Source organism: Giraffa tippelskirchi, chromosome 4 (genome assembly GCF_054371585.1).
Source record: "Giraffa tippelskirchi isolate mGirTip1 chromosome 4, T2T-mGirTip1v1.2.pri, whole genome shotgun sequence".
NCBI classification, from domain to species: Eukaryota; Metazoa; Chordata; class Mammalia; order Artiodactyla; family Giraffidae; genus Giraffa; species Giraffa tippelskirchi.
Window position 1 is genome coordinate 142,453,854 of NC_137278.1, and position 23,369 is coordinate 142,477,222.

Below are 23,369 nucleotides of genomic sequence, written 5' to 3' on the forward strand. Positions count from 1 at the left end.
TGGACATGGAACAACAGACTGGTTCCAAATAGGAAAAGGAGTACGTCAAGGCTGTATATTGTCACCCTGCTTATTTAACTTATATGCAGAGTGCATCATGAGAAACGCTGGGCTGGAAGAAGCACAAGCTTGAATCAAGATTGCTGGGAGAAATACCAATAACCTCAGATATGCAGATGACACCACTCTTACGGCAGAAAGTGAAGAAGAACTAAGGAGCCTCTTGATGAAAGTGAAAGAGGAGTGTGAAAAAGTTGGCTTAAAGCTCAACGTTCAGAAAACTAAGATCATGACATCTGGTCCCATCACTTCATGGGAAATAGATGGGGAAACAGTGGGAACAGTGAGAGACTTTATTTTTGGGGGGTCCAAAATCACTGCTGATGGTGATTGCAGCCATGAAATTAAAAGACGCTTACTCCTTGGAAGGAAGTTTATGACCAACCTAGATAGCATATTTAAAAGCAGAGACATTACTTTGCCAACAAATGTCTGTCTAGTCAAGGCTATGGTTTTTCCAGTAGTCATGTATGGATGTGAGAGTTGGACGATGAAGAAAGCTGAGCGCCAAAGAATTGATGCTTTTGAACTGTGGTGTTGAAGACTCTTGAGAGTCCCTTGGACTGCAAGGAAGTCCAACCAGTCCATCCTAAAGGAGATCAGTCCTGGGTGTTCATTGGAAGGACTGATGTTGAAGCTGAAACTCCAGTACTTTGGCCACCTCATGTGAAGAGTTGACTCATTGGAAAAGACCCTGATGCTGGGAACGATTGGGGGCAGGAGGAGAAGGGGACGACAGAGGATGAGATGGTTGGATGGCATCACTGACTCGATGGATGTGGGTTTGTGTAAACTCCGAGAGTTGGTGATGGACAGGGAGGCCTGGCGTGCTGCGATTCATGGAGTCGCAAAGAGTCAGACACGACTGAGCGACTGAACTGAACTGATATATAACACAGTTTTTAAGCTGCAAGCATACTGTGATATTTGTACTGTCTCTCCTTGGTTTTTATGAACTCTGAAAGAAAGAATTGAATTACATTTTTTAAGGACACTTAATGAGCAAAACTAGACACATTGGAAAAACTGGAAAATTTCCACTTAAGTGGAGTACTTCCTTTATAAATATATAATACAGTAGATTCTCAAATGGAAATGTTTTAAGAATTTACTGTTTGTTTTTTTTTTAATCATTTCTGGAGTCATAGTGTCTGCTTAAAGGACAAATGGATTATTTTAATTTGATTTCTGGCTAGTAATCTTTGAAACTGACAGTTCCAAATATAAACATGTCTGACATTTTCTTTTCTTTTCAGAAATATTTGAAGATGTAGTCTGATTTTCTTTTCTTTTTTTTTTTTTTGATGTGTGCTGTTCTGTTGACTATATTTGTATTTTCTCAGTGTATCATGATTCCATGGAAAGAGTAATTTTTAAGAACCTGGAATATGAAAGTGTATCAAGTTTATATGAAAAAAGCATTTCAAATATTAAGCATGGTACTGATAAATGCACATGGGTGGTACTCTTGGTAGAAAACTAGGACAGGGTAAACATGAGGTTTTTATTATAAGTATTAAATATAAAAATGTAATATAGCTTTTATAATTATTACCAGTTAGTGGAGGATGAATATGCAGCACAAATTTAAATTTTAGAACTTCTAAGTCATTGTTAATTTAATGTATATATTACATTTATATGTTTACACATTTATATAAATATTTTAGTATTATATTTATCTAGCATTTTCTTTTTTCGTCAACAGAAATCTTCTTGACAGAGACACGTTTTCTAAATCTGATCCAGGTAAGTATTAAACTTGCTTTTTGAAATAGTCTATTCAGGAGGAGAAGGGGGCAACAGAGGATGAGATGATTCAATGGCATCGTTGACACAATGGACATGAGTTTTAGCAAACTCATGGATGATATTGAAAAAAAAGGGAAGCTTGGTGTGCTGTGGTTCATGGGGTCACAGAGAGTTGGACATGACTTAGCAACTGAACAACAACAACTTATTTTACTTACTTGATTTTGTAAAAAGTTGCATGAAAATTATTATTTTTACTTAAATATTGTCCTAAAGACTAGAAAGCAAGGAGGAATATGGTCTCAGCCCTTCATTCTTATCTACCTGGGCAGTACTCTGGCTAAAGAGAGGGAATTGCTCAGCATTTTGAGACTTAAGAAGAAAATACAAATGACTCCAATGCAGGAAAATTCATTCAGAGGGATGGGATGGGGAGGGAGGTGGGAGGGGGGTCCAGGAAGGGGAACACATGTAAACCCATGGCTGATTCATGTCAATGTATGGCAAAAACTACTACAGTATTGTAAAGTAATTAGCCCCCAACTAAAATAAATAAATTTATTAAAAAAAAAACCCACCTCATTGTAAAGCTATATGATAGAAATTATATTTGAAAGACAGCTGTAATGGGCCATAATTCTAAGTGATCAAGTCACAGAGTAACAATTTTCCTCTTTTTGTGAATAAAGGAAGTATATAAAGTCATGTATAACCAAATGAATTATATAACATCTTGAATGAGCTGAATTTTTTGATTACTAATTATGTATATATTGAAAGCTGGAGATAAATTGCACAATGAAAGCCAATTTTAATTAGAAAACGATAGAAATCATGTATAAATCAAGAATAGAAGTTGATATCTGGTTACTTTCCATCTCTACAAATGTATGAACCTATGTGGTTTAATGACCTGAGAGGGGTTTTTTAAGTTGATGATTAATTCTTGAGATTGTCACAGGAGAAAAGGCATTACAATTTGTAGGTATTCAAAGTTCCCAGGACTCATCAGTAAGTGAGTGGGATATTTTTATCCCTAAATCTTTACTTTAGACTTTTAATCTATCTTTTTTGGACTTCCTTTTGTTGTTGGCAGGATTTCTTGTTTACAAACATTGAGGATACAAGTTGTAGATATCAAATTTAACATTTGATTTGGTGCAGATTGTCCTTCCTATGATGCTTTTGAAGATTATAAATATCCTAGGAAGAGCGTGACTTATGACTAGTAACATACTGAAATATTTCAAAACTGTTTGTGTGTGTGTTAGTTGCTCAGTTGTGTCGCCTCTTTGAGACCCCATGGACTGTGTCCCACCAGGCTCCTCCATCCATGGAATTTTGCAGGCCAGAGAACTAGAGTGAGTCACCAATCCTTTCAATAGGGGATTTTCCTAACCTAGGAACTGAACCCTGGTCTCCTGCATTGCAGGCAGATTCTTTACCAGCTGAGCCACCAGAGAATTCACAAAACTATTTAACCTTAGTTAAAAAAAAAAAAATCTACATTTGTAGCATAATGTAATTCAAGATGTTAGCAAATAATTATTATATTTTTGTGCCAAGACCTACACATGTTAAGGTCTAAAGACCTGTTATCATTTTTTTGCTTATTTACAAAAATATTTAATCATGTGATGATTTATTAGCAATTTTCCTGCCAGAGTAAAATGAGGTATTAAGAACTAATTTTAATATACCTTTTGAACAGCTGAAAAATAAATTGTGTTTGTTCACTTGATATTTATAAAAAATGTTTAGATATATTTATTTTTTCCATCTTTTTGTAGTTTGTGTCTTATATATACAAGGAGTTGGAAATAAAGAATGGAGAGAGGTAAGAATTGAAATTTTAAAAATGTGATTTTTATGCTGCGAGGCATGGTATAAGTTACAATGTAATCAAGATGATACTCTCCTATTTTTAGTTATTTTAAGTCATCTTCAACCCAAAGATTGAATTTCTTTTTAATTTTATTTCATTTTAATTTGATGAAAGCAATTTTTGTGTTTTGTTTTTAATAGTCTTCAATGTTTAGCTCATTTATGATCTTTCTGTGAAATAATCTAGCCTTGATTTTTGTTTTCCTCAGTCTTACATAAATTTAGTATGATCCAATTCTTACACAGTTGAAGTGTAGATTCAGTCTCACTTTTTGAGGTCAACTACTGATTTTATAAAATATTGTTTTAAAGGATTTTAAGTGTGGTGATTGATATCAATTATCTGGTTTTTGACAGGTAGTAACTTGTTATTTGAAAATAAAGTAAAAACTAAGTTTCCTATTATTAAGTTGGTGCAAAAGTAATTGCAGTTTTGTATTGTTGAAATTGGCCATTTGATATTGGAATACATTCAAAATAAAGAAGGTTATGCATCTATTTATTTTTTTTGCTAATGACTTAATTGCTTGCTGTAATATTATTACTTGTTTATTGTATATTTATTTTAGACTATGTAAATAATGTTAGGCAAATTGTAAATTTGGGCAGTTTTCTTATTTGAGTACAAAATGGGTTGTAAAGCAGCTCACAACATGAACAATGCATTTGGCGTGGGAATTGTTAACAAATACAGTGCAGTGGTGGTTCAAGAAGATTTGCAAAGGAGGCAAGAGTCTTGAAGTTGAGAAGTGTAATCACTGGCCATCGGAAGTTGAGAACAACCAACTGAGAGCCATCATTGAAGTAGATCCTCTTACAACTAAATGAGAAGTTGCCCAAGAACTTAACATCAACCATTCTATGGTCATTTGGCATTTGAAGCAAATTGGAAAGGTGAAAAAGCTCTATACATTTATCATGCCTCATGTTCAGTTCAATTCAGTTCAGTCAATCAGTTGTGTCTGACTCTTTGCAACCCCATGAATTGCAGCACGCCAGGCCTCTCCGTCCATCACCAACTCCCGGAGTCTACCCAAACCCATGTCCATCGAGTCAGTGATGCCATCCAACCATCTCATCCTCTGTCGTCCCCTTCTCCTCTTGCCCCCAATCCTACCCAGCATTAGGGTCTTTTCCAATGAGTCAACTCTTCGCATGAGGTGGCCAAAGTATTGGAGTTTCAGCTTCAACATCAGTCCTTCCAATGAACACCCAGGATTGATCTCCTTTAGGATGGATTGATTGGATCTCTTTGCTGTCCAAGGGACTCTCAAGAGTCTTCTCCAACACCACAGTTCAAAAGCATCAATTCTGCAGTCCTCAGCTTTCTTCACCGTCCAACTCTCACATCCATACATGACCACTGGAAAAACCATAGCCTTGACTAGACGGACTTTTGTTGGCAAAGTAATGTCTCTGCTTTTAAATATGCTACAAGAAATCAAAACATGCATTTTTGAAGTGACGTCTTATTCTACACAATAATAATGAGGCATTTCTTAATTGGATTGTGATGTGTGACAAAAAGTGGCTATTTTTATGATGACTCTCAATGACCAGCTCAGTGGTTGGACAGAGAAGAGCTCTAAAGCACTTTCCAAAACCAAACTTATAACAAAAAAGCTCATGGTCTGCTGCTGATCTCATTCACTGCAGCTTTCTGAATCCCAGTGAAATTGCATCTAAGAAGTATGCTCAGGAAATTGATGAAATGCATTAAAATCTATAACGCCTGCAACTGGCATTGGTCAACAGAAAAGACCCAATTCTTCTCCATGACAACACCTGATGGCATGTTGCACAACCAAAGCTTCAAAATTTGAACAAATTAGGATATGAAGTTTTCCCTCATCCTCCATATTCACCTGACATCTCACCAACCACCACTTCTTCAAGCATCTCTATAATATTTTGCAGAGAAAACACTTCCACAACCAGCAGGATTGGAAAATTCTTTCCAAGAATTTGTCAAATCCCGAAGCATGGATTTTTATGCTACAGGGATAAGCAAACTTATTTCTCATTTGCAAAAAATGTGTAGATTGTAATGGCTCCTATTTTCATTAATAAAGGTATGCTTGAGCTTAGTTATAATGATTTAAAATTCACAGCCTGAAAGCATAATTACATTTGCACCAACCTAAATACAAATACTTTGTTTAATGGAGTAAAAGCAAGGAGGCAGAATTATACTTTTTCATGGTTAATGATTTTATTATTTTTATATCAGTATAGTTGATTTGTAATATTATAAAAGTCACAGGTGTACAATATACTGATTTGTAGATTTTAAAGGTTGTACTCCATTTATAGTTATTATAAAGTATTGACTAAATTCTCTATGTTATATAGAATATCTTTATAGCTTATTCCATACATAATGGTTTATACCTTAGTCTTTAGTCTTAAGGACCTTTTCACCTTAGTCTTGGTCTCTACCCCTGAATTGCCCCTCCCGCTTTTTTCTCTCTCCCTACTGGTAACTGCTAGTTTCTTCTTTCTATCTCTGAATCTTTTTCTTTTTGTTATATTCACTAGTTTGTTGTATTTTTTTATATTCCACATATAAAGTAGCTTATTTCACTTAGCAAAATATTCTCCAAGTCCATTCATGTTGTTGCAAATGTAAAATTTCATCATTTTTATATGGTTAATATGCCATTTATGTATGTGTATATATATATATATATAGAGAGAGAGAGAGATATAGATACAGGTAGAGATATATCTATATCATGTCTTCCAGTTCAAGAACATGGTGTATTTCTCCATCTGTTTCATCTTCAGTTTCTTTCAAAAGCATCTTATAGTTTTCTGTGGATAGTATCATTTCAACTACAAACAGTGACAGTCTTACTTCTTCTTCCTTACCAATTTAGATTTCTTTTATTATTTTTAATTGTTTAATTAAAATTAAATTTAATTGCTGTTTAATTGCTGTGGTTAAGATTTCCAATACTGTGTTGAGCAAAACTGGTGAGAGTGGGCAACATTTTCTTGTCCCTGACCTTAGAGGTAATTCTTTTAAATTTATACTGTAGAGTATGATATTAGCTGTTGGTTCTTCAAATATGGCCTTTATTATGTTGTGGTATATTTCCTCTATGCTCACTTGCTAAAGAGTTCTTATAATAAGTGGATATTGAATTTTGTCAAAAGCTTTTTTCTGCATTTATTGAGATGATCATATGGTTTTTAATCTTCAATTTATTAACGTGGTGTATCACATTGATTTATTGTGGATAATGAAAAATCCTTGCACTCTTGTCATAAATCTCATTGGTCATGGTGTATTGTCCTTTAATTTATCATTGGAGTCAGTTTGCTGGTATTCTCTTCAGGACTTTTGAATCTTTATCAGTGATATTGGCCTGTACTTTTCTTTTTTTCCTCTTTTTTTTGTCTAATATTAGTATAAGGGTGATGTGAGGTTAATAGAATGATTTTAGAAATATTCCTTTCTTTGCAATTTTTGTATATATTTTTAGAAGAATAGGTGTTAACTCTTCTGTAAATGTTTGGTAGAATACACCTGTGATGTCATGTTCCCTTGGACTTTTGCTCATTGGGAGTGTTTTAATTACTGATTCAATTTCAGTACTGGTAATTGTTCTGCTAATATTTTGCATTTCTTCTTGGTTCAGTCTTGGGAGGTTATATATTTTTAAGTATTTGTCTGTTTTTTCTAAGTTTCTGTTTTATTGGCATGTAACTGTTTGTAGTAGTCTTCTTGTGATATTTTTTAGTAACATTTCTCTGGTATTGGTTGTAACTTCTTGATTGTAGTGATTTTATTCCTCTCCTTCCTTTTCTTTTCTTGTTAGGTCAGGCTAAAGGTTTATCAATTTTGTTCATTTTCTCAAAGAATCAACTTGTAGTTTAACTGATTTTTTTCTATGGTTTTTCATACTCTATGTCATTTATTTCTTCTCTGATCTATGATTTCTCTCCTAATAATTTTGTTTTATTTGTTCTTTCTCCAAGTTCTTTAGGTGTAAGGTAAATTGTCTATTTGAACTTATTCTTAAATCCTGATGTAAGCATGTATTGCTGTAGACTTCTCTCTTAGAACTGCTTTTACCGTGTCCCATAGGTTTTGGATCATCATGTTTTGTGTTCATTTGTCTCTAGGTATTTTTTTTAATTTCCTCTTTGATTACTTCAGTGATCTGTTGGTTGTTTAGTAGCATTTTGTTTAGCATCCATGTGTTTGTGGCTTTTTGCAGTTCTTTTCTTGTAGCTGATTTCTAATCTCAATCATTATGGTTGGAAAGATGTTTGATATTATTTCAATTTTTCTTAAATTTTGTAAGGTTTGCTTTGTGGCCTACTAGGTGATCTGTCTGAGAGAATGCTCCATGTGCACTTAAAAAGGATGTATATTCTGTTGCTTTCAGGTGGAAGATCATATATATAAATATAAATATATATATATATATATATATATATATGATTCATCTGGTCTAATGTGTCATTTAAGGAAAGTGTTTCCTTATTGATTTTATGGATGATCTGTCCATTGATATAAATGGAGTTTAAAGTCCCTTATTATTGTGTTACTGCTGTCAACTTCCTCTTCTATGCCTGTTAACATTTGCCTTATGTAATTTATTAATAGGTTCAGCACATATATATATATATATATATATGGTCCGTTCATATATACACTTACGGTTGTTATATCCTCTTGGATCTATTGCTTCATCATTATGTAGTGTTTCTCTTTGTCTTTTGAGCAGTAATTATTTTATAGTCTATTTTACTAAGTATTGCTAACTCTTTGTTTAAAGGTTCTAATTTCTCATTATTCTTCTGAATTCTGTGACCATCTATACCATTAGTACCTGAACTCTTTCTTGAGTAGGTTGCCTATCTCCATCTCACTTATTTCTTCTAGAGTTTTATCTTTACTTTTGTTCCTTCATCTCATACATATTCCTCTATTGCCTCAGTTTTCCTAAGGTGCTATTTGTATTTTCATGTTCTTAAAGTTCTGTTATGTTTCCTGACCTTAGAGAAGAGACCTTATGTTGCTGTTGTTGTTGTTGTTCAGTTGCTAAGTCGTGTCCAACTCTTTGCGACCCCATGGAGTGCAGCACTCCAGGCTCCCCTGTCCTTCACTGTCTTCTGGAGTTTGCTAAAGCTCATGTCCATTGAGTCGATGATGCTATCCAACCCTCTCAACCTCTGTGGCCCTTTGCTGCTCCTGCCATCAATCTTTCCCAGCATCATGGACTTTTTTAATGAGCTGGCTGTTCAGATCAAGTGGCCAGAATATTGGAGCTTAAGCTTCAGCATCAGTTCTTCCAATGAATATTCAGGGTTGATTTCGTTTAAGATTGACTGGTGTGATCTCCCTGCCGTCCAAGGGACTCTCAAGAGTCTTCTCCAGCACCACACTTTGGAAGTATCAGTTCGTTGGCACTCTGTCTTTTTTATGAACTAGCCCTGACATCCATACATGACTACTGGAAAAACAATAGCTTTGACTATATGGACCTTTGTCACCAAAGTAATGTCTCTGCTTTTTAATACTGTCTAGGTTTGTCATAGCTTTTCTTCCAAGGAGAAAGCGTCTTTTAATTTTGTGGCTGCAGTCACCATCTGCAGTGATTTTGGAGCCCAAGAAAATAAAATCTGTCACTGTTTCCACTTTTTCCACTTCTATTTCCCATGAAGTGATGAGACTGGAGGCCATGATCTTAGATTTTGTACTGTTGAGATTTAAGCCAGCTTTTTTCCCACTCTTCTTGCACCTCATCAAGAGGCTTTTAGTTCCTCTTCAATTTCTGCCATTAGAGTGGTATCATCTGCATATCTGAGGCTGTTGATATTTCTCCCAGCAATCTTGATTCCACCTTGGGATTCATCCAGCCCAACATTTTGCATGATGTACTCTGCATATAAGTTAAATAAGAGGGTGACAGCATATAGTATTTTTGTATTATTTTCCCAATTTTGAACCAGTCCATTGTTCAATGTCTGGCTTAACTCTTGCTTCTTGACTGCATACAGTTTGCTCAGAAGTCAGGTAAGGAGGTCTACCATCTTAAAGGTCCTATCTCTTTAAGAGATTTTCAGTTTGTTGTGATCCACACAGTCAAAGGTCTTAACATAGTCAATGAAGCAGAAGTAGGTGTTTCTCTGGAACTGCTTAGCTTTCTCAATAATGCAGCAGATGTTAGCAGTTTGATCTCTGCTTCCTCTGCCTTTTCTAAACCCAGCTTGTATATCTGGAAATTCTTGGTTGATGTGCTGCTGAAGCTTAGCTTGAAGGGTTTTGAGCATTACCTTGCCAGCATGTGAAATGAGCACAATTTCACGGTAGTTTGAACATTCTTTGGCATTGCCCTTCTTTATATGGGATGAAAACTGACCTTTTCCAGTCCTTTGGCCACCACTGAGTTTTCCAAATTTGCTGACATATTGAATGTAATACTTTAACTGGATCATATTTTAGGCCTTACGTAGCAGATGGCATCCTTGCCCCAGCAGCGCATTCCTTTTTTGTCACCCAACATGTTTGCTCTAGGGGATTCCTCTAAGAAAGCTGTGTGCATCCTTTTTTGGTTAACTGACTATGTGTGACCTCATGGACTGCAGCACTCCAGGCTTCCCTGCCCATCAACAAATCCCGGAGCTTGTTGAAACTCATGTTCATTGAGTTGGTGATGCCATCAAAACATCTCACCCTCTGTTGTCCCCTTCTCCTGCCTTAAATCTTTCCCAGCATCAGGGTCTTTTCTAATGAGTCAGTTCTTTGCACCAGGTGGCCAAAGTACTGGAGATTCAGCTTCAGCATCAGTCATTCCAGTGAATATTCAGGACTGATTTGCTTTAGGATTGACTGGTTGGTTTGCCTTGCAGTCCAAGGAACACTCAAGAGTCTTCTCTAACACAGCAGTTCAAAAGGATCAATTCTTCAGCACTCAGCTTTCTTTATGGTCCAACTCTGACATCCATACACAGTTCCTGGAAAAACCATAACTTTGACTAGAAGGACCTTTGTTGGCAAAGTAATGTCTATGCTTTTTAATAAGCTCTCTAGGTTAGTCATAGATTTTCTTCCAAGGAGCAAGTGTCTTTTAATTTCATGGCTGCAGTCACCATCTGCAGTGATTTTGGAGCCCAAGAAGATAAAGTCTGTCACTGTTTCCATTGTTTCCCAATCTATTTGCCATGAAGTGATTTTTCCAGTAGTCATGTTTGCATGTGAGAGTTGGATTATAAAGAAAGTTGAGCTCTGAAGAATTGATGCTTTTGAACTGTAGTGTTGGAGAAGACTCTTGAGAGTCCCTTGGACTGTAAGGAGATCCAACCAGTCCATCCTAAAGGAGATCAATCCTGAATATTCATTGGAAAGACTGATGCTGAAGCTGAAACTCCAATACTCTGGCCACCTGATGTGAAGAACTGACTCATTTGAAAAGACCCTGATGCTGGGAAAGATTGGAGGTGGGACGAGAAGAGGACAACAGAGGATGAGATGGTTGGATGGCATCACCCACTCAATGGACATGATTTTGAGTAAACGCCAAGAGTTGGTGATGGACCGGGAAGTCTGATATACTGCAGTCCATGGGGTTGCAAATAGTCGGACATGACTGAGCGACTGAACTGAACTGATGAAACCAAATGTTTTCTAAATGTTGAGTTTTAAGCCAACTTTTTCGCTCTCCTCTTTCACTTTCTTCAAGAGGCTCTGTAGTTCTTTGCTTTCTGCCATAATGGTGGTATCATCAGGATATATGAGATTATTGATATTTCTCCTGGCAATCTTGATTCCAGCTTGTGCTTCATCTAGCCCAGCATCTCACATGATGCATGTAAGTTAAATAAACAAGGTGAAAATATACAAACTTGACGCCCTCCTTTCCTAATTTGCAATTGGTCCATTGTTTCATGTCCGGTTCTAACTGTTCCTTCTTGACCTGAATACAGGTTTCTCAGGAGTCAGGTGGTCTGGTATTCCCATCTTTTGAAGAATTTTCCACAGTTTGTTGTGATCCACACAATCAAGGCTTTGGCATAGTCAATAAAGCAGAAGTAGATGTTTTTCTGGAACTCTCTTGCTTTTTCTATGATCCAACGGATATTGGCCATTTGATCTCTGATTCCTATGCCTTTTCTAAATCCAGATGGAACATCTGGAAGTTCTCAGTTTGTATACTCTAAAGCCTCACTTGGAGAATTTTGAGAATTACTTTGCTAGCGTGGGAGATGAGTATAATAGTGGGGTAGTTTGAACATTCTTTGGCTTTGCCTTTCTTTGGAATTGGAATGAAGACTAACATTTTCCAGTCCTGTGACCTTGCTGAGTGTTCCAAATTTGCTGACATATTGAGTGCAGCACTTTGACAGCACCATCTTCTAGAACTTGAAATAGCTCAGCTGGAATTCTATCTCCTCCACTAGCTTTGTATGTAGTGATGCTTCTAATGCCCACCTGACTTCAGACTTCAGGATGTCTGGCTCTAGATGAGTGATTGCAACATCATGGTTACCTAGGTCATTAAGTTATTTTCTGTATAGTTCTTCTGTGTATTCTTGCCACCTCTTCTTAATATCTTCTGCTTCTGTTAGGTCCATTCTGCTTCTGTCCTTTATGGTACCCATCTTTGCATGAAATATTCCCTTGGTATCTCTAATTTTCCTGAAGAGATCTCTAGTCTTCCCCATTCTATTTTTTCCCTCTATTTCTTTGCATTGATCACTGAGGTAGGCTTTCTCATCTCTCTTTGCTATTTTTTGGAACTCTGCATTCAAATGGGTATATCTTTCCTTTTCTCCTTTGCCTTTAGTATCTAATCTTTTCTCAGCTATTTGTAAGGTCTCCTCAGACAACCATTTTGCCTTTTTGCATTTCTTCTTCTTGGGGATGGTCTGGATCACTGCCTCCTGTACAATGTCATGAACCTCCATCCATAGGTCTTCAGGCATTCTATATATCAGATCTAATCCCTTGAATCTATTTGTCTCTCCACTGTATAATCATAAGGGATTTGATTTAGGTCATACCTGAATGGTCTAGTGGTTTTCCCTACTTTCTTCAATGTAAGTCTTAATTTTGCAACAAGGAGTTCATGATATGAGCCACAGTCAGTTCCCGGTCTTGCTTTTGCTGACTGTATTGAGCTTCTTCTACTTCGGTTGCAAAGAATATAATCAATCTGATTTCAGTATTGACCATCTGGTGATGTCCATGTGTAGAGTGATCTTTTGTGTTATTGGAAGAGGGGGTTTGCTATGAGCAGTGTGTTACTCTATTGTATTCTCCTAGAAAGTCATAATGTTATAATAAAAAAATTAGCATTGACATATTTTTACGATTTAATCTTAAGACTCCACTCAATTTCACTAATTGTCTAAATAATATCTTTTAGCAAATGGGTCCCATTCAGAATTGAATATAACCATCGCCTCATTATTGTTGTTTTTTATTGTTGTTGTTGTTGTTTTCTACTTGATCTGAAATAGTTTCTCAGTTTTTGTTAACTTGTTATTTTTGACACTTTTGTAGATGGAATACCAGCTACTTTTAAGAATTTCTCCTTTTACTTTTACTTTGTGTGTTTTTTTCCCCCCCATGACGAATTTTTGAGTAGTGTACTACAGAAGTGGTACTGTGCTCTTCTTATTGTATGTTATCTGGTGGCATAAAATTTTGATTTGTCCCATTTCTGATTAGATTAATTTTCATCACTTGATCAAAGTGTTTTCTGCTATTTTCCTTATCAAAAATTACTTTCTCATTTTCTAGTTAATATTAGTTTGGGGAGAGCATTCTAAGAGTTATATATGGTTGGTAGTTGATGAATATTTGGGTAGATTTTTTGATCATATAAATGTCTCCTTCCTCATTAAACTTAAAACTTTAAATTATTTTATAAGTGTGGACTTATGGTTTCTTTTGTTATTCTCTAGTTTTTCACATGATACTATCATTTTATTTGGTGCTTAAATTGTTCCAAATTTCCCCAGCTGGAACACCTTCGAGCTAGCTTTGGTGTCTGTTAAAAGTTACCCTGTCATTCTTTTAGCTTGTCCTTATTTCCTGAGAAAAGTTTTTCAGGGTTTTTATTCTTTTCTGGAAATGCTTCTTGCCTTAATTTCTATTTTGCTTATTAAATGAATAATTAAAACTGTTTGCATTTGTATAATGTTTATATCATTTATCTTACCTCATGGATTTGCTTTTGACTTTTTCATGTTTTGTATTTGACATGTATCTCAAAAACAGTAGATAGTTTGGCTTAAATATAAACTGAAATTCATAATCTTTGTCATGTATTGGGAGTGTTTAGATCATTTATAATTATCAGTATATCTGGTAAAACATCATTTTACTATTTCTTTTTATTTTATTCACATATCTTAAATTCTTTATCTTTCCTTTCTTTCCTCCTGTGGGTTTGAATATTTATCTATCATCTGTCCTCTTTTCTTCGTATCTACCTATCCATCTCATTATATATTTTCCATTATTACCTTGTTAGTTTTACTTTCTTTTACTATCATCTTAATAGTTGCCCTAAAGATTTCAACATACATAATGGATATTTTAGAATCTGTTATAAACTAGTTTTGTAACAAAGTCTCAGAAAGTGCTTGGTCCTCAAAACATTTTAACTCATTATCTCAACTCCTATTCTCTGGTATCATTGTTAGTTTTGTATATAATATGAACACACAAGGCATTTTAGTATTTTTTTTTATCATCAATAGCTTTTGAGATTTTACATATATTTTCTTGTGTTTCCTATCAGGTACTCTTCATTTCTTCATGTATTTGTATGTTTCCTTCAAGGATCATTTTTCATCCCGTATGAAGAAATCCCCTTAAAATATATGTTTGTACAATTTTGCAGTTAGACTATCAGTGAATTTTCTTAATTGTTTTTAAGTGAGGAAATCATTATTTTGTCTTTTTTTCTCTTTTATTTTTAAAAATAGAGAAAACAAGACAAAAAGTAGAAAACACAATGAATTATCATAAGTCAAACATCTTTGTAACCATTAGCAAGGTCAAAAATGCACCTTTACCAGCCACCCAGAGTTTCCTTCCATGTGCCCTCATAATCAGAGCACTCAGTTTTCAAAGAATAATGACATGTGTGTGCATGCATGCACCTTTATGGTTTATCATCCAAGTTTGTACCCCTTGACATAATAATTTAGTTTTGCACACTTAAAAACAATTGGCATGCATTTTCTTTTTGTTTTAACCTATGGCTTTCTATCCATCCTTTAGTTTTTCTTGAAATTTTTCTCTTAGAGAGTTCAGACCATTTTACCTGTAGTGTCATAGTCAAGATCTTACTGACCATATGCTTACGATTCAGTGCATCATGTTTTCCTGTTCTTTGTATATCTTCAATTTGACAAACTGACTCAAAAGGGTGATCAGACACAGGTTCAGTTCTTTTAGCAAATCTGTTTTTGGTGGTGTGAATGGTCCCTAGGAGGCACTTTTTTTTTTTTTTTTTTGCTGTTAGTATCCTTTGATGTTTATTACCTAAATAATCAGGAATTTTCACTTGCTAGTTGGAATTATCCTATTTTATATCAACATTGTCAAATCATATTACCATTGCATACTCTCATTTAGACCTAATTAAACCTTAATTCTATAAGTAATTCTCACAACTAATCCTACTTAGAATGATTTGACTTATGATTTTGTGATTTTTTTTTATACTAGTGTTAATCTGTATCCAGTAGAAACTGCTACTTAGAACTTTGAATTTGGAACTCTTCTTGAGCTGAAAATGCTCTCTTCTCATGCTGAGTGTGAGATCAAAAGAAAGCAGGAGTAGCAATATTCATATCAGGCAAAATAGACCTTAAAGACCATTACAAGAGACAAAGGAGAACACTAAGTAATGATCAAGGGATCATTCCAAGAAGAAGATATAAAAATTATAAATATATATGCACTCACCATAGAAGCACCTCAATACATACGGAAAATGCTAACAATTATAAAAGGTGAAATTGAGAGTGATGCCGTAATAGTGGGGGAATTTAACACCACTTTCACACCAAAGGACAGATCATGTGGACAGAAAGTTAGTAAGTAAACAGTAGCCTTAAATTACATATTGCAGAAGATGGACTTAATTGATATCTATGGGACATTCCATCCAAAATCAGTATAAATATACCTTTTTTTTTTTTGCTCAAGTGCACAGGGAACATTCTCCAGGATAGATCACATCTTGGATTATAAATCATATCTTGATAAATTTAAGAATACCAAAACTGTATCAAGAACCTTTTCTGACAACAGTGACATAAGATTAGATATCAACTACATGAAACAAAACTGTAAAAAATACAGACAACTGGATGCTAAACTATATGCTTCTAAATAACCAAGAAATTACAAAAAAAAATCAAAGAGGAAATAAAAAAAGTACCTAGAAACGAATGACAGCAAAACACAACAACTGAAAACATGTAGGATGCAGTAAAAAACAGTGCAAAGAGGGAAGGTTATAGCAATACAAGTCTACCTCAAATGAGAAAAATCTCAAACAAACAACCTAATCTTATACATAAAACAACTAAAAAAAGAAGAAAAAGAACAGCAACAAAAAACAAACTTATTAGGAGGAAAGTTATCATAAAGATCAGAGCAGAAATAAGTGAAAAAAAAATGAAGGAAACAATAGCAACAATCAGTAAAACTAAAAGCTGGTTCTTTGTGAAGATAAAAAAATTGAGACACCATTAGCCAGACTCATCAAGAAAAAAAGCAGCTCATACAATTCAATATCAGAAAACAAACATCTCAATCAAAAAATGGGCATAACACCTGAGCATACCTTTATCTAAAGAAGACATAGAGATGTCCAATAAACACGTGAAAAGATGCTCAACATTGCTCATTAGTAGAGAAATGCAAATCAAAACTTTATTGAGGTATCTCCCACCAGTCAGAATGGCCATCATCAAAAAATGTACAAACAATAAATGCTGGAGAGGATGTGGGGAAAAAAAGGGATCCCCCTTGCACTGCTGGTGGGAATGTAAACTGATACAGTGATTATGGAGAACAATATGGAGATTCTTTAAAATCTAGGAATAAATCTACCATATACCCCAACAATCCCACTACTCTCCGTATAACCGGCTGCTGCTGCTGCTAAGTCGCTTCAGTCGTGTCCGACTCTGCGCAACCCCATAGATGGCAGCCCACCAGGCTCCACCGTCCCTGGGATTCTCCAGGCAAGAATGCTGGAGTGGGTTGCCATTTCCTTCTCCAGTGCATGAAAGGGAAAAGTGAAAGCGAAGTTGCTCAGTCGTGTCCGACTCTTAGCCACCCCATGGACTGTAGCCCACCAGGCTCCACCGTCCCTGGGATTCTCCAGGCAAGAATGCTGGAGTGGGTTGCCATTTCCTTCTCCAGTGCATGAAAGGGAAAAGTGAAAGCGAAGTTGCTCAGTCGTGTCCGACTCTTAGCCACCCCATGGACTGTAGCCCACCAGGCTCCTCCGTCCATGGGATTTTCCAGGCAAAAGTACTGGAGTGGGGTGCCATTGCCTTCTCCGCCATATAACCTGAGAAAACCACAAATCAAAAAGGCATATATAGCCAATATTCAGAACAACTCTATTTTCGATAGCCATGACATTGAAGCAACCTAGATGTCCATCAGCAGTTGAATGGATAAAGAAGATATTTTATATATATGCAAGAGAATACTTCTCAATCATAATAGGAATGAATTTGAATCAGTTGTTAGTGAAGTGGATGAACCTAGAGCCTGTTATACAGAGTGAAGTAAGTCAGAAAGAGAATAGAAAATATTGTATATTAACACATGTGTATGGGATCTAGGAAAATGGTACTGATTTTGTTGAGAAGGAATGGAGACTCAGACACAGAGAACAGACTTGTGGACACAGCAGGAGAAGGAGGAGGTGGGATGAATTGAGAAAGTAGCACTGACATATATACACTATTATGTGTATCATAGATAGCTAGTAGGAAGCTGCTGTGTAACACAGGGAGCCCAACCTGGATAAAACATGTCACTAGTCACAGAATTAATAGCCAGCAATTACATGGTTAAAGTAGTTCCTTAAACTATTGTTATTTTTGTAATTATGATTTAATTATTAAATGTTTTAATTAAGGTGTGGAATGACTATAATCTAATTTTTTAAATTGATGGAGTTTAGTCTTGTCTATATTTTATGTGTGATAATTACAGAGATATAATCAACGTGTTCTTTTTTATGGCAATTAATTTAGGTTCATCCTAAAAATAAAAGATCCCCCCCCAAATGAATGAAATCCCCTTATATGAAATACTCTGTCTTAACCAAGAATATTGGAAGTCAATTTACTTCTCTTTGTGGTGTGTGTGTTTGTGTGTACATCTATAACCATCTGATTCATATCTAATGATATAAGATCTAGGACAAAATCTTCAGTTTTTCTATGTGTCTTTTTATAATTAAGTGATTTTGAAATCATTGATTTGGAAAAAAAAAGTCTTATATAATGAGTTATATGACAGTACTCTTATCTTTTACCCTCAGAGGAAAAGATCCATGGATTCTCTGGTAATCCCATTGTTTAACTCCCAGCAGGAGTTGTTTACCAATGTAAATCTGTAATTTTGGCTGTGTGTGTGTGTGTGTGTATGTGAGCGGGTGTATTTGCGTGTGTTTGCATGTGCGAGCCAATGCATGTGTGCATACTTACACTTGGCATCCTTTATGCAGGTTAAATATGTATCTTTCTAAATTGAAACTTTTTTTTACCTAAGTTTGTCTTAATATTATGTCTGCAATATTCAGTTTATCTAATCTTCTTGTCTAATCTCTGGAGACTGTCCTCTGTATATCACTACTATTTAGGTTTAATTCTAATTTAATAACTGATATAAAGAATGTGCTGTAGTACACATGAGCTCTTTTTCTTCATGGCTTTCATTTAGACAAATGAATGTGAGATAGAGTGATTGTTCTGGCCTTCCACCATATATTAAACCTTCGTGAACATTTTTCTCATAACAGAGTTCATTTGCTTGGTGCAATCAATAGATGAATGTTCTTTCCAGTATAGCTCTTATGGAGCAGTTTAACAATTAGTTGATTTAAAAATCAGGAGTATTTCCATTCTGTTATTTTCAGCAAGATTTGTTCCTACATGGAAAAACAGGTATTTATCCAATTAGCTCAAGTATAAAAGAAAGGAAAACTTTCAATGACTTGATTGTGCATTGTATTTTATTTTTTTGTGTAAAGTTTTACAACAAACGGAGAAGGCAATGGCACCCCACTCCAGTACTCTTACCTGGAAAATCCCATGGATGGAGGAGCCTGGTATGCTACGGTCCATGGGGTCGCTAAGAGTCGGACACGACTGAGCGACTTCAATTTCACTTTTCCCTTTCATGCACTGGCGAAGGAAATGGCAACCCACTCCAGTATCTTGCCTGGAGAATCCTAGGGACGGCGGAGCCTGGTGAGCTGCCGTCCATGGGGTCGCACAGAGTCGGACACGACTGAAGCGACTTAGCAGCAGCAGCAGCAGTTACAACAAACAGTGTTTTGTTTTCTAATAAAATTAACAGTTTATGTACTTTTTCAAATAACTTAAAACTTTCACATTTGTGGAGAAAAAAAATTTTTCCTAACAGTTTTCTATTTATGAGATAAGGAAATTTAATGCTATATAATTATGTTAAAGATTCTCTTGTCCACATATTTATATATGTTCCTTGTGCCAGAGATTATTGTAATCAGATTTGTAGGTACTTCTAAAAATTAAGTATTGTTGATATTCAGAAAAAGATGTTTTAGGATACTGCTTGCAGTTTTTTGCAATAAAGTAGCTGTTTCTGGGTGTATACAATTAACAAATATTAATAATTCTCTTTCCTCAAAATTGTAACTCTTTTTGGCCTGCACAGAATAATATGCAACTGTGCATTTTCCAAGGAATTAGAAAAATTTTATTTTGTGATTTAAGGTATCAGCTAAGACCTAAACATGAGTTTGAGCAAACTCCAGGAGATAGTGAAGGTCAGAGAAGCCTGGTACACTGCAGTCCATGAGGGTTGCAAAGAGACAGACGTGACTTAGCAACTAGACAAAAACAACAACAACAACACAAACTTATTTAAGTCAAGAAGATTAATCACTTGGTTGATAGTTAATAATTCCACCCTCTGGGTAGAAATTAGCATTTTTTTCTGTGAGATGAACTGTCATAATTTATCTGTAAATTTCTTACTATGACAGTTTGCACTTATTATGAGGAAGCTTCCACCAACCTCTTATCCTTATTCCTTAGAGGGCAGACAGAATGAAAACCATAATCACGGAAAACGAACTAAACTGATCACATGGATCACAGCCATGTCTAACTCAAATGAAACTATGACCCATGCCATGTAGGGCCACCCAAGATGGTTGGGTCATGCTGGAGAGTTCTGACAAATTGTGGTCCACCTCAGAAGGGAATGACAAACCACTTCAGTATTCTTGCCTTGAGAACCTCATGAATAGTATGAAAAGGCAAAAAGATATCACCCTGAAAGATGAGCTCCCCAGGTTGGAAGGTGCCAAATATGCTACTGGGAAAGAGTGGAGAAGTAACTCCAGAAAGAATGAAGAGACCGAGCCAAAGTGAAAACAATGCCCAGTTGTGGATGTGATTGGAGATGGAAGTAAAGTCCAATGCAGTAAAGAACAATATTGCATAGGAAAATGGAATGTTAGGTCCATGAATCAAGGTAAACTGGAAGTGGTCAAACAGGAGATGGCAAGAGTGAGCACTGACATTTTAGGAATCAGTGAATTAAAATGTACTGGAATGGGTGAATTTAATTTGGATGACCATTACATCTACTACTGTGGACAAGAATCACTTAGAAGAAAACAAGTAGCACTCATAGTAAAAAAAAAAGAATTCAAAATCCAGTACTTGGGTACAGTCTCAAAAATGACAGAATGATCTCTGTTCCAAGGCAAACAATTCAATACCACAGTAACCCAAGTCTATGCCCCAAACATTAATGCCGAAGAAGCTCAAGTCTAATGGTTCCATGATGACCTATAATATCTTCTAGATCTAACATCAAAAAAAAAAAAAAAAAGATGTTCTTTTCATCATCAGAGACTGGAAAGCAAAAGTAGGAAGTCAAAAGTTACCTGGAGTAACAGGTAAATTTGGCCTTGGAGTACAGAATGAAGCAGGGCAAAGGCTAACAGAGTTTTGCCAAGAGAACACACTGGTCATAGCAAACACCCTCTTTCAAAAACACAAGAGAAGACTCTACACGTGGACATCACCAGATGGTCAACACTGAAATCAGATTGATTATATTCTTTGCAGCCAAAAATGGAGAAGCTCTATACATTCAGCAAAAACAAGACCAGGATCTGACTGTGGTTCAGGTCATGAACTCCTTATTGCCAAATTCAGACCTAAATTGAAGAAAATAGAGAAAACCACTAGGCCATTCAGGTATGACCTGAATCAAATCCCTTACAATTACACAGTGGAAGTGACAAATAGATTCAAGGGATTACATCTGATAGACAGAGTGCCTGAAGAACTATGGACAGAAGTTCATGACATTTAACAGGAGGTGGTCATCAAAATCATCCCCAAGAGGAAGAAAGACAAAAAGGCAAAACGGTTGTCTGAGGAGGCCTTTCAAATAGCTGAGAAAAGAAGAGAAGTGAAAGGCAAGAGAGAAAAGGAAAGGTATATACATCTGATGAGGAATTCTGAAGAATAGAAAGAAGAGTAAAGAAGCCTTCCTAAGTGAACAATGCAAAGAAATAGAGGAAAACAACAGAATGGGAAAGACAAGAGATCTCTTCAAGAATATTAGAGATACCAAGGGAACATTTCATGGAAAAATGGGCACAATAAAGGACAGAAATGAGATGGATCTAACAGAAGCAGAAGATACTAAGAAGAGGTGGCAAGAATAAACAGAAGAACTATACAAAAAAGATCATAATGACCCAGATAACCACGATGGTGTGATCACTCACCTAGTGCCAGACATCAGGGGTCAAGTGGGCCTTAGGAAGCATCACTATGAACAAAGCTACTGCAGGTGATGATATTCCAGCTGAGCTGTTTCTGATCCTAAAAAATAAACTGTGAGAGTGCTGCACTCAATATACCAGCAAATGTGGAAAACTCTGCAGTGGCCACAGGACAATTAAAGGGCAGTTTTCATTCCAATCCCAAAGAAAGGCAATTCCAAAGAATGCTCAAACTACCACACAATTGCACTCATCTCACATGCTATCAAAGTAATGCTCAAAATTCTCTAAGCTGGCTTCTACAGTATGTGAACTGAGAACTTCCAGATGTTCAAGCTGGATTTAGAAAAGGCAGAGAAACCAGAGGTCAAATTGCCAACATATGTTAGATCATAGAAAAAGCAAGAGAATTCCAGAAAAAAAATCTATTTCTGCTTTATTGACTACAAAAGAGCCTTAGACTGTGTAGTCACAGCAAACTGGAAAATTCTTCAGTTCAGTTCAGTCACTCAGTCATGTCTGACTCTTTACGACACCATAGACTGAAGCATGCCAGCTTCCCTGTCCATCATCACTCCCAGCGCTTGCTCAAACTCATGTCCATCAAGTCAGTAATGCCAACCAACCATCTCATCCTCTGTCATCCCCTTCCTCTCCCACCTGCAGTCTCTCCCAACATCAGGGTCTTTTCCAATGAGTCAGTTCTTTGCATCAGGTGGTCAAAGTATTGGAGTTTCAGCTTCAACATCAGTCCTTCCAATGAATATTCAAGATTGATTTCCTTTAGGATGGACTGGCTGGATCTTCTTGTGGTCCAAGGGACTCTCAAGAGTCTTTTCCAACATAATAATTCAAAAGCATCAACTCTTCAGAACTCAGCTTTCTTTATAGTCCAGCTCTCACATCCATATATGACTACTGGAAAAACCATAGCTTTGACTAGACAGACCTTTGTTGGTAAAGTAATGTCTTTGCTTTTTAATATGCTGTCTAGGTTGGTCATAGCTTTTTTCCCAAGGAACAAGCACCTTTTAATTTCATGGTTGCAGTCACCATCTGCAGTGATTTGGGAGACCCAAAAATAAAGTCTGTCACTGTTTCCAATATTTCCCCATCTATTTGCCATGAAGTCATGGGACCAGATGCCATGATCTTAGTTTTCTGAATGTTGAGTTTTAAGCCAATTTTTTCACTTTCCTCTTTCATTTTCATCAAGATGCTCTTTAGTTCTTCTTCACTTTCCGCCATAAGGGTAGTGTCATAATTTTCCACAGTTTGCTGTGATCCACACAGTCAAAGTCTTTGGCGTAATCAATAAAGCAGATGTAGATTTTTCCTGGAACTCTCTTTCTTTTTCAATGATCCAGCACATGTTGGTGATTTGGTCTCTGGTTCCTCTGCCTTTTCTAAATCCAGAGTGAACATCTGGAAGTTCACAGTTCAGAAACTGTTGAAGCCTGGCTTGAAGAATTTTAAGAATTACTGTGCTAGTGTGTGAGATGAGTGCAATTGTGCAGTAGTTTGAACATTCTTTGGCATTGCCTTTCTTTGGGATTGGAATTGTAAAACATTCTTTGGCAAGAATGGCATTGCCTTTCTTTGGGATTGGAATGCCAAGTGTTCTTTGTCATTGCCTTTCTTTGGGATTGT

At 36.0% G+C, this 23,369-nt stretch overlaps 1 protein-coding gene across 2 annotated transcripts in view; it reads left to right on the forward strand.

The window, feature by feature from the left end:
* Positions 1–23,369, forward strand: part of CPNE8 (copine 8) — a 268,048-nt gene that overhangs the window by 38,985 nt on the left and 205,694 nt on the right. For both annotated transcript variants that reach the window (XM_081483375.1, XM_081483374.1), the window contains exons 2-3: positions 1,769–1,809; positions 3,603–3,649. In XM_081483375.1, coding sequence (XP_081339501.1) covers positions 1,769–1,809; positions 3,603–3,649 — 88 coding nt within the window. The remainder of the gene's footprint in view (positions 1–1,768; positions 1,810–3,602; positions 3,650–23,369) is intronic.